General features: G+C 33.4%; 1 protein-coding gene across 3 annotated transcripts in view; it reads left to right on the top strand.

Annotated features, from left to right (window-relative positions):
* Window positions 1-12,724, top strand: part of mew (multiple edematous wings) — a 534,082-nt gene that overhangs the window by 482,467 nt on the left and 38,891 nt on the right. For all 3 annotated transcript variants that reach the window (XM_081740321.1, XM_081740322.1, XM_081740323.1), the window contains 2 exons: window positions 3,222-3,475; window positions 6,903-7,125. In XM_081740321.1, coding sequence (XP_081596447.1) covers window positions 3,222-3,475; window positions 6,903-7,125 — 477 coding nt within the window. The remainder of the gene's footprint in view (window positions 1-3,221; window positions 3,476-6,902; window positions 7,126-12,724) is intronic.

Genomic DNA, 12,724 nt, shown 5'->3' with positions numbered 1-12,724 from the left:
AACTGTCAACAGCAGCAACAACAACAACAATAAAGAAGATTAATTCATGTAGCTTTCTATTGTCTTTCGGCATTACACAATAATATAAATATAACACATTAACTTTTACTATTAAACTCCCAGAAACTATAACTTTGCAGCAAATATAACACATTAACTTTTTCTAATAAACTCCCAGAAATTATAACTTTGCAGCATTTAAATAAACTTAAATATTTACCTGATAAGTGGCTACAAGACAAACGTACTATTTAACACAGAGTCATGGATACTAAGTGAGAGACAAAAGCAAAAATTGTAGGCAGTAGAAATGAAATTTTCGAGAAGAGTTGCAGGAGAAACAAGAGAAGGATAGAATTAGGAATAAAATCATCAGGCAAACATTAAAAGTTTTACTAATGCAGCTGCATACTAAACAAGATCAACTTTGATGGCCAGGGCGTATTGTCAGGATGAAAGAGGAAAGGTTTCCTAAACAAATGTGGGAAGTAAGATCAGGAGGGTTAGGGAAGAAAAGAGCAAGAGAGCAGTCAAGACAAACTTGGAAAAAAGCTATAGAAAAGATTTCCAAGAAACACAACATTCCATCGGAAAGAGTGAAGGATCTGGCGTAGGACAGAAGCAAGTGGCCAGCTCCATGGAAAACCTCGACACCCAAGTGGTAGAAGAGGAACGGATTAAGTTAAGTAAGTAAGTAAAACCGCTTGGAATAAGGTAAATATTGTTGTATAAGGTAAATATTGTATTTATAAGTGAATATAGTTTGCAGTGTTGTAAACTGTTACTGTAAGAAATTTGGTATACTATGAAATCTAATATCTTCCCAATAATTTATTTGATCAAATCGATTCTTTGCGTAAAAGTGATTGAACAATTAATCTAATCCGAACAGACATCTGTTTGTTTTTCATTACACATTAAGTACTCTTTGGTCATATATATATATATATATATATATATATATATATATATATATATATATATATATATATATATATATATATATATATATATATATATATATATGGCCTGTTTTGACTTACAATATGGAGAGTATTGTTACATAATATAAATTTAAAATGTAAAATGTAATGATATTTACAACAAATATACGTATTGTTAAAAATAAACGAAAAAATACTGAAAGAACAATTGTTTATTTATATGTACTTAATCTTACCTGATTTTTCACATGAGTCATTATTTTTTATCTTCATTTTCTTTGTTTCTCGAATTGAAACAGCACAGAAAGTAATATGGTTGAAAAAACTCGTGACTGTGCGCTGAATTAATTTTACCGCATAAATGTAGTTGAAACAAAGGAATCTAGAACCGGGAATAGAAAGTCGAAGTTACCAGAAAATTGTGAAAACATACACTACAACTAAAAAGTACAGTATATTCCCTTCGCTAAATATTCCATTAGATAGAAAAGAAAGAGGCAGGGAAAGAGGAAGGAAACTCACTAAAACACTTCTTCAGATAGAGAGAAGTAGGAAAGAAGAACAAGAAATTCGCTAAAACGCTTCATCAGATAGAAAGGGGAAGAAATAGGGAAAAAGGAAGAGAACTTCACTGAAACGTTTCATCAAATTGAGAGGGGAAAGAAATAGGAATAACCGAGAATAAAATCGCTAAAATGCTTCATCAGACAAGGAAGGGAAGAAATAGGGAAAGAGGAAAAGAAATTGGCTAAAATACTTTCTCAGATTAGAAGAAGAAGAAGTAGGGAGGAAGGAAGAGAAATTCACTGAAACTTGCTGAAAAAAGAAATTTGCTGAAATGCTTCATCAGATTGCGAGCGGAAGAAGTAGGAAGAAAGAAGGGGAAATCCATTAAAACATTATGTTAGATAAAGAGGAAGGAAGTAGGGAGAGAGGAAGAGAATTTCGCTAAAATTCGTCATCAAATACAGGTAGAAGAAGAAACAGAAAAAGAATAAGAAATTGATAAATCGCTTTATGAAATAGAGAAGAGAATAAGTAAGAAGAAAGAAAAAGATATTCGATGAAATACTTCATCAAATAGAGAGGAGAAGAGATAGGGAGAAAAGAAAAATAAAGTCGCTAAAAACCTTCTTGAAATAGAAAGAACTAATAGTAAGAAGAAAGGGAAGAAAAGATTTGCAGGGAAAGAAGTAGGGAGAGAGAAAAATAAATTGGGTAAAACTTTTTGAAATAGAATTAACTAATAGTAGAAAGAACGGGAAGAAAAGATTGGGAGCGGAAGAAGTAGGGAGAAAGGAAAATAAATTCGCTGAAACTTCTTGAAATGGAAAGAACAAATAGTAGGAAGAAAGGGAGGAAAAGATTGGAAAGGGAAGAAGTAGGGAGAAAGGAAAATAAATTTGCTGAAACCTATTTGAAATGGAAAGAACAAATGGGAAGAAACGGAAGAAAAGCTTGGGAAGGGGAAAAGTAGGGAGAAGGAAAATAAATTTGCTGAAACTTCTTGAAATAGAAAGAACAAGTAGTAGGAAAAAGGGAAGAAAAGATTGGGAGGGGAAGAAGTAGGAAGAAAGGAAAACGTGTTTCCTGAAACTGTTTATTAAACAAGAAGACAAAACAGTAGGGAAAAAGAAAAGAAATTCAGTAAAATGCTTCATCAGATAGGGAAGGGAAGAAGTAGGGAGAAAGGGGAAGAAAATTAATGAACGGAAGAAGCTGTAAAAGCATTCAGGTGGGCGCGCCATGCTGGACATCAAAGTTATGCAAATTTTCTTGGATTTACAACATTACGCCCATCTGAACAGCTTTCTCTCTGTTCTTTAATTTTTTCCCTTTGTCCCTACTTTTTTCTTCTCCCTATGTGATGAAATATTTTAGAGAATCTTTTTAGTGGTCTTTTGTAGTATGTATGATTGTTTTTATCATTTGTGGTAAGTAATTCATCATCTATGGGTATATTAGCCCATACAACACATATTGTTTAGAACTAAAGCTGACCAACGTTGCAGGCTTGATTGTAAACTAAAGCTGTCAATTAACTTACTGTGTAAATTAGCAATCTGATTGTCCGCCTACATAGCTGTGAAACCATAGAAACGTGCTCATGTGTTATTATAACAGTATAAATTGATCACTTGCGTAAGCTATTTTGTGTGGAAAGAAAGTTCTCAACTTAAACAGTTTTCACTGAAGATTTTAGATTTAAACATTAAATGTTCATGTAATAAAAGCTTTATATTTATTATTGCTTTTCTTATTATTATTATTTTGTAGGTGATTTCAGCTGAAGATTTTGCTAATCCTTATCCACCAGTAACTTTCGGCTACTCATTAAGTGGTGGAATGGACTTAGATAAAAATAAATACCCTGATCTACTCGTTGGTGCGTATGATTCAGATCGTGTCTACTTGTTACGAGCTAGACCAATTATTGGCATTGAAACGACGGTTCAACCAGAGAGAAACCTGCGTAACATTGATCCAACGACGCCTTATTGCAGTAAATACCCTAACAACAATTGGACGTGGTACGTATAATTTTAAAATTCAAACTGAAGTTGAAGTAGCAATGGAAAGTATGAAGTTATTTAATTAAAAAATAATCAGTTTTTATGTGTCGAAGTTTTCAATATAGAGAATGTTATAATAGCAAGAGTACTGTAATACAATTTAACCATATAAATGCTTGAGAAGGCCAATTTAAGCCAATCTTGAGAAAATTCTTTGAGAAAAGTGCTTGAGAAAATTCTTTGAACCAATTTTTTAATTACGTAAATTGTTGAGAAATTTTTAATATCATAAGTCAAATTTATAATATCATAAATGCTTGATAAGATTCCTAAAATGTGAAGAAGATTGTTTGAGTAAATTTGTTACGGTTCGACAATGTATCATTCTTTCAACAGACACACTATCAGGTAAAGCTTGGACGAAGAATATTGCATACGTTCCAATGCAGAATATAAATTAGTTTAGCGAATATGTTTAAAAATAACCTAAACTAAATTCAGAAAAGATTATTTTAAAATTTCGAGTAGGTCATATTTTGAAAGTGTTTCTAGTATAGTAACCTTATCCTTGAGCTAAATAACTAGCAAAAATTGAAAACAGAATTAGGGAAAAAAAAAACAAAAAAAAAACTAATAGCTAACGACTAGAACTTTAATTTAAAAAAAATCACATTGCTTAAATCCGGAACTTCATTAGTTAGTTCTCCTAAGTAAAACTCAATTGTAAGTTTGAGCTTATCATTACGTCCTTACACAAATATGATACTGTTCATGTAATACTGCATTAGGTCCAAGTGTCGTCAATAGGTCATGAAGTCTAAGCCTTACCAATGTCTTTTCCATTTCGTTTTTAAAAATTTCAAATTTTCATATTATTATTTGGACTCAATCGTTTTCTGTGAAACCTCAGAACACCCAAAGAGTACGGAAGAGTTATTCACCCGCCTATTTCCAAAGGGACCCTTGACTATGAAGAGAAAATGGTGTCAATAAAACTGTCATTTTTGTTTCTTTGGGGTAAACTGACAATATTTTAGTGTGCTTTGTTGAATTATATACAAATGTGCAATGAATGTATATAATAGGCGTATAATATTTTGACACTGGGACGAAAATATTTGGACAAAGCAACTTTTTTAACTGGACAAAAACTTCATATTTATTTTTAGTGACTTCGGAAGCGTTGAATCTCAGTAAAATATATTTCTATGTAGATTTATGGGAATAATTCAATGATAACAATAACTCAATATTCGATTTTTTGGGACAAGGACTTTTTCGGAAATGGGCGCTTGTATTTTAAATTGGTATACTGTAAAACCTTCTTTTGGATAAAAGGAAGTACGACTTTGTGTTTCAGACGTGTTCATGTTGCAGATATCTATGTTTTCCTTTTTTCGGAAGCATTGATACATTTTACATAGATTCATAGAAAACTACAGAACAAGTAAAGTTCTGTGTTCAATTTTACATTGCGAGGACAGAATTTTTTGATGTTGATATATCCTCGTGAAGGAATTCAAGAGATACTTGAACTAGGATGTATTGAACTTCGGTCTCGAAAGTCACAGGAACACTTAATTAAATTTGTACCATTCGTGATTCTTGAAGGGACGTTGCGAGCTAGGCTTGGTAGAGCTTGTCTATCTCAGATGTGCCCTCGGAAAATATACGAAACATACTTTGGCCCCACCCCGCCACCCTCTGAGAGAGAAAACTCTCCCTTTGCTTAGGGAAAAGAAGTGAATGAACTCGGCTGTGTTGCCAATTTGTTATTCAGTCGCTTGATCTTGACGAGTGAAGATCGTAGGCTAGTTAGAATGGCTAACAAGATAGAGGACAGCGAAGTCCGTGAAATAATTCATTGTGACAGCTTTTCCGCATCCAACAATTGAAAGATCTCGGCCCCATCAACTTGTCCCACCTCCTTCGAGGGAGGTGCGGGAAAACACACATCAACAGTAGTGCCAGAAGGGGCATACTCGAAATAGAAAGGCTCTAGCCATCGTATTTTAAGATCCATAAAAATCGAATACGAGCGATGCTTCTGGTATCTGAGTATGTGTGGTCTACAGATGCTACTCTTTTCGTATGAAATTGCGAAATCGAAGCAATAGGTTTCAACTCAAATTCATGTTTTCCAAAAGACAATGTTCCTCAACTTATATTGTATGGCTGCGGTTGGTTACCAATGTTGGATTCCATTTATTTATTTATTTATTTATTTATTTATTTATTTATTTATTTAATTTTTTTTTTTTTTTTTTTTTTTTTTTTTTTTTTTTTTTTTTTTTTTTTTTTTTTTTTGTTCGTACTCTTTGTAGTTAGAGAGTTTAATATTTTTACGCTGGTTGGTAACTCGTAGAGAGAGCTTGATGTTTGGTATATATATCAATCTTGGGTAAGTTACTTATAAAATTGTTACGCGTTACAAGTTACTTTACTTTCCCTTAAAATGTATTGCCTTACGAATGCATTACTTGCCCCAGAAAAGTAACTGTTATCCTACCTCGAAAGTAACGCGTTGGTATGTCCATATATACTATATATATAAAACATTTTTATTATTTCAATTTTCCCTTTTACCACTATTATTAGTGTTATTATTGCACATTCTGATTCTCCACAATCATCGTAAATGTTGATAATAGTAGCGCTGCTGTATCCTTTCATGCGGACAGTTACTTTATTGGAAATTTGACGTGCTTCGCTGACATTATAAACACAATATTGCACTTCTGAATCGCTTTATGTAGATGCAAGAACAAATTCTTACTTGACAGCTGCAGGAAAGAAACATTTGTTTCCGAAAACAATATACATATATTGTAGTTACTCATCCGAAATGTAGCGCAAACTAGGTACGGTTCTTAAAAAAATTGTAACATGTTACTGTTAGTGTTACTTTGAAAAAATGTAACGCGTTACTAGAAACGTTACTTCCGTTATGTATGCTACTTCCCAAGACTAGTTCATATATATATATATCTTGCTTTGTGTGTCTCGATTTTCGAAATCCACGTTACTTTTTTTTGTAAGATTTTAGTTTTGTCTTTTTCTTTCTTTCTTTCTTTTCTTTTCTTTTCTTTTTTTTCTTTTTTTTTTTAATAAGAGTATTCTGAAGTATTTTCATCCTTCAATGCTATGAAATATTATTTTAAATTTTCGAATAAATCGATATTAATACATCCCAGAGCTCTTGTCTGTCTTAGTTACATATTAATAAATAATAATAAAAAATATTCGAATTAATCACGCATAGAATTAATTTCTAAATATATATGTAATGCATATTTGAAAATAGATAATACTGTAAATTTTATGAAAAATAAAGATAGATGGCGTATGTTGTATACACAAGATAACATAAAATGGATAGGTTTAATAAGTAACTTGATAAAAGTAATTATAATAATAATAATTATTATTATTATTATTATTTTAGTTTCTCGTTTGAGGCGTGCTTCACCATTAATGCTTCAGCGAAACTTACAACAGAAGACATATATATAAAATACAGAATCGAAGCCGAAACGTTTGCTGGGAAGAAGTTCTCCAGAGTCTATTTCTATGGAGATGGTAAATCAAAACAACATATTGTTGAGCAAACCATTGTACTGAAAACAGAAAATTTAAATCATTGTTCAGAAGAGACTGTTGTTTTAAAGGTAAGCTATTTATATAGTATTTTGTGTAATTTGATCTTATGTTTTTCAGTAAAATAATGATTGTTTGTAAATTATAGCGTATTGTCGAATATCTGAGTCGTTATAATTGTTCGTAAAACGTATTTTTATTTAGTAGCATTTCAGACCATTCAATATACGGAGCCTTAAACTATGATATGTACAATTAGCAACAAAGTACACTATAATAATAATAATAATAATAATAATAATAATAATAATAATAATAATAATAATAATAATAATAATAATAATAAACTAATACACATAAATGCGCATACATAACAGAAAAGTCAGGGAGGCATGGCGGTTCAGTGGTAGAGCACATACCTCTGGTGTGTGGGGTTCCTGGTTCGATCCCCGTTCATGTAAGTTTGTGGTGGACAGCATCATGTCCGTGTGTTTTCTCGGGGTACTCTCATTTCCTCCAACTTCCCCATTCCACCAGTTTTTCCATCATCATTCACTTGCTTTATGAGTATGAGTATGAGTAGGGGGGATTAATGGGGATGTCAGCAACGAGGCTATATGTCTCCGTCACGATCACTTGCTTTAATCATAGTCTCCCTTAGCCTAAAGGGCATAACGTGGGACGTTAAATTCAGAGATTTCATTGTATAACAGAAAAGCAGGGTTGGGAAAAAAAACATGGTTTTTATTGGAAAAAGCAAAACAGTGTTTTTTGTTTTGTTTAAATCAGATTTTTTTTGTTTAAATAATTTGGTCTATGTATTTATATCACATATAAACAGAAATATTATGCAACAACCAGGTTATGCTGGAAGGGATCACATAAGCTTAAAGCGGAATCCAAATCTCTTCTCGACTTACATCCGAGAGAAATTGTTCTCCATTTGAACACGAAACCGGGACTAACTGGCAACAAATGCGATACGTCTGCCGACTCATTCAAGAAGGACTCCTGATAAAAATACTTTGTACTGATCTTTACATATTTGTTAATATAATTGTCAAGAGTCATTTCAGAGGGACAAAAAGATAAACAGTTGCACAAGTGAAACCATTATACAGAATTACATATGGACAATTTCAAAGTACTGTAAAATAGAGAAGAACTAATTTAGTCCAAGTTAGTTCACTACGACTTTTATTAGTCCAAGTTAAAGAAATACGACTTAATTTGCATACCAGTAAGAAAAGTGAATAAAGACACGAATTATTTGAGTCCACTTTGGCTCTGATTCATTTATACATAAATAGATACCAAAGATACTTCTGATTTCACTAAATGCCTCTCGTGGGGTTTTGTATGACCCCCCCCCCCAAAAAAAAGTACGACATTTCGATATATTTTTCAATAGTAAACGTTATTAAAACGGAACAATATTTATTATTTTCCTTTGATTGCAGTTGCATAACAATAATACAAACTATAAAAAAATCACAAAAAATCATAAACTTATGGTGCCTTCCATTTCAACTCAGGCAAAAAAATATAAAATTGTACCATCACCATCTCAGATATTGTTGAAACTTTTTTTATAGCAACTAGACATGTTTTTAAGAGACCCATATTTTTTTGTTTTGTCGAAAAAAATTTTCCCGCCAAGTAATGGGCCATCAAAGACGGGGAGTACAATTTATGAATTGTAGAAGACATGGAAAATGGTCAATTTCGGAGCCTCACCATTCGGCTATGGAGACAGGTAGAGTTATAATTCTTGTTGTGGTATGTACATAGGGATATAAATAAATTATATTTTATTATAGTTTGGTTTGCGCATGCGTATCTTTTTGTACAAAAATAAACAAATGAACGTCAATTTATCTGAAAAGTCGAAGTTTGCGAATTTTTTTCGAGCACTTCCGGTTCGAATTTTAAAATTCTGTTTTCACGGTTGGTAAGACCTAGTTACCCGCTTTCCGAAAAAAATTTTGTATCGCTTCTGTGGTCAACCGTTTTGTCGCAAAAAATTCGAGAAATTGTAAAATTTTCAAAAATCGCCATTTTGGGGCTCAATTTTCTCGAAAACACCATTTTTTAAAATTCTGAAATTTTGTCAGATGGTTCAACTTTACATGAATAATAAACACACCAAATACCATTCTCGACCAATGCTTCATGGATTAACTGCAGCCTTTTAAAGTTAGCGAAATTTCGCTAATTTTGATGTCACAGTTAGCAACACTGGGAACAATGAAAGTGCAATGATTTGATGATGTTTGTGGTTCATATTCATTAAATGAAGAATAAAAGGTTTTCTTGGCTGTTTTTTTTTTTTATTTTGATTAAAAAGGCTCTCTGAAATAGTAAAATGAGCCTCCCTCTACTCCTCCGTTTTCTTAAACTGAAGTAATCTGAGGTGGAAATTACGATTACGAAACACACAAATTTCAAGTTCACTTACTTAAAATGGTCTTCGGAAACAAAATTTCACTGAATTTTTTTTTTTTTTTTTTTTACATGGACCAATCATTTGCTTGGTTGTTGTCTTCTTTGCTAATAGCATGTAACCGTGCAGATGCTCCGATAGATGTTGGTTCATTCATAACTCATCCAGGAGTGGATCTAGGGGGACGATTGCCGCCCCCCCCGGAAGAAGAAACTTTCTTATTTATATATAAATAAAACCCATCCCAGAGTTTGGAGCTCTTAAAAGTAGCTCTAAGTAGCAGTATTACAATCCCCCCCCTCCCAGAAGTCTGTCCTGGATCCGCTCATGCGTAACACATTGTCGATAGTCACAAAACACTTATTTTCACTTCTCTTATGCTCTTCTGGAAACCTGTACCCTGCTGAAGGTTCATGTGGAAGCATAAACAGCACTTAAACTTCACGTAATTCATGATTTATTCATAACATTTCTGCTACGCACCACTGGTTATCATACATATATGTATAACAAAAGTTCCTTTTTGCAGATTTCTTAAATCTACACTTTGAATTGCAAAAATTCGATTTTGGGGGAAGTATGAAGTTAGTTCATGGTGACCCGTTACTGCCATGAAAACATCGCAATTTTCCGAAAGCCAAAGATAACTTCGTTGAATACCCGTTACCGGTCGCATACTTTCCCTTTTTTCTTCCGGAAGTCGTCGAATTCAGTTCCAGTTAACAAAACGAGAGTAATACCCGGAGTTTGTACTTGCACTATACTCACGAATTCTCCTGCGGTTTTAGTGGGGACGCGGTGGCTCAGTGGTAGAGCGTTCACTTCCGGTGCTTGGGGTCCCTGGTTCAATCCCAGCTCGTGCCGTTCTGCATTCCACCATTTCATTCATTTCTCATAATCACCGTCTCCTTTAGCCTAACCGGCATAACAGTGGAACGTAAAACTTAAAGATTTCATTTCATTTTTTTTTCTGCGGCTTTAATACTGTGTATCTGTTTTAGCCTAAGGCTATGGCGCGTTGCCACATTCTTTGCCCCCCCCCCCTCCTTCCCCACTACCGTCACAGAGACCCTTGCATGGCCGGTTTCACTGCAAAAACACTGCTTTATCGGACCTGTCTGCATCTCGAACATCTGAAAGCAATTTTTAAAGTGGGATGCAGCACCATCAGAAATCACTGACACGGTTTGGGAAATTGTAGACACCTATTTTCACGTATTCAAACCTTTTTCTATAAAATATATTTTCGCTTTTCTTCGAGTATTATGTTTAGAATCTTGTCTATGACTATGAGTACATGAGCCGAATCGTGTGTTTTATCGTCGTTTATTACAACAAAATTGTCAATTGTTTCATATTTCGGTGATAACTCTGAATTTCACTTTGCAGAATAACAGTCCAGTTTTCAACGAAGTCCACATGAAGTAAAATGGAATTTGTATCTTGAAATTTTATACGGTGGTTTTCGGTAGCAATTGATTCTCTTTGGATTTTCTTGATGTAGTCATGAATTACAATTTTTACAGTTAAACCGGCAATGTACGATACGAAAACAGAAAGTGGCACAGTTTTTTTTTTTTTTTTTTTTTTGTAACGAGATCATTATTCTCCCATATGGCATACGTAACCACTTTCATTTTCATCAGGATCAATAATTAAAGACACCACACTTATTTCTTCCACTCCAGGACATTCACCACATTCTTGAAGAAGACAGCTGTCATTTTCTACGGATCATACTACTAAAGGAAATAGGTCACTCATGACAGCTTCAATACAGGTTGCACCTTTGATTTGTAGCAACGCAGTAGCAGCTAACTTAAAATTTGCACAATACACACACACACACACACTTCCCTCTCAGGTTGCGGACTGACACACTTTAGTCGAATACTATAAAATTCCGAGTGACCCATTTTTATGCTGGGATTGTTCTCTTTAAAAAGTCAGTAAATTTCTTTGGAACGCGTAAGAAAACGTTTCGATTTTTTTTTTAACTTTTTGTCATTTTTCGATCACTGTAATGACATTGCACTTAATTGAGACTTTATCTGCAGCATTCCAAATCATACTGAGATAATAGTTTAGGTCTTTTATAGATCATCAGAATTCATTGGATGGTCATTTCAAGTAAACTTAAAATTTGTGTGTTTCGTAATCGTAATTTCCACCTCAGATTACTTCAGTTTAAGAAAACGGAGGAGTAGGGGGGGGGGGGCTCATTTTACTATTTCAGAGAGCCTTTTTAATCAAAATAAAAAAAACAGCCAAGAAAACCTTTTATTCTTCATTTAATGAATATGAACCACAAACATCATCAAATCATTGCACTTTTATTGTTCCCAGTGTTGCTAACTGTGACATCAAAATTAGCGAAACTTCGCTAACTTTAAAAGGCTGCAGTTAATCCATGAAGCATTGGTCGAGAATGGTATTTGGTGTGTTTATTATTCAGGTAAAGTTGAACCATCTGACAAAATTTCAGAATTTTAAAAAATGGTGTTTTCGAGAAAATGGCGCCCAAAAATGGCGATTTTTGAAAATTTTACAATTTCTCGAATTTTTTGCGACAAAACGGTTGACCACAGAAGCGATACAAAATTTTTTTCGGAAAGCGGGTAACTAGGTCTTACCAACCGTGAAAACAGAATTTTAAAATTCGAACCGGAAGTGCTCGAAAAAAATTCGCAAACTTCGACTTTTCAGATAAATTGACGTTCATTTGTTAATTTATGTACAAAAAGATACGCATGCGCAAACCAAACTATAATAAAATATAGTTTATTTATATCCCTATGTACATACCACAACAAGAATTATAACTTTACCTGTCTCCATAGCCGAATGGTGAGGCTTCGAAATTGACCATTTTCCATGTCTTCTACAATTCATAAATTGTACTCCCCGTCTTTGATGGCCCATTACTTGGCGGGAAAATTTTTTTCGACAAAACAAAAAAATATGGGTCTCTTAAAAACATGTCTAGTTGCTATAAAAAAAGTTTCAACAATATCTGAGATGGTGATGGTACATGCTCTGCCTGAATTGAAATGGAAGGCGCCTTATATAAAAAAACAAAAGTTGCTTTTGTAGCATAATCTCTTTGAGTAATGAATGGGGAATTTAGGTGTGAATATAATACGAATAATATACGGGAGTGAAACGTGATAACTCACAAATGTGTGTTCATTAAGATTTTACGAATACCGGTACTTACATTTTTACGA

This window comes from Thermobia domestica, chromosome 15 (genome assembly GCF_964235325.1).
Source record: "Thermobia domestica chromosome 15, izTheDome1.hap1.1, whole genome shotgun sequence".
NCBI lineage: Eukaryota > Metazoa > Arthropoda > Insecta > Zygentoma > Lepismatidae > Thermobia > Thermobia domestica.
This window is presented reverse-complemented; position numbering and strand designations above follow the sequence as displayed.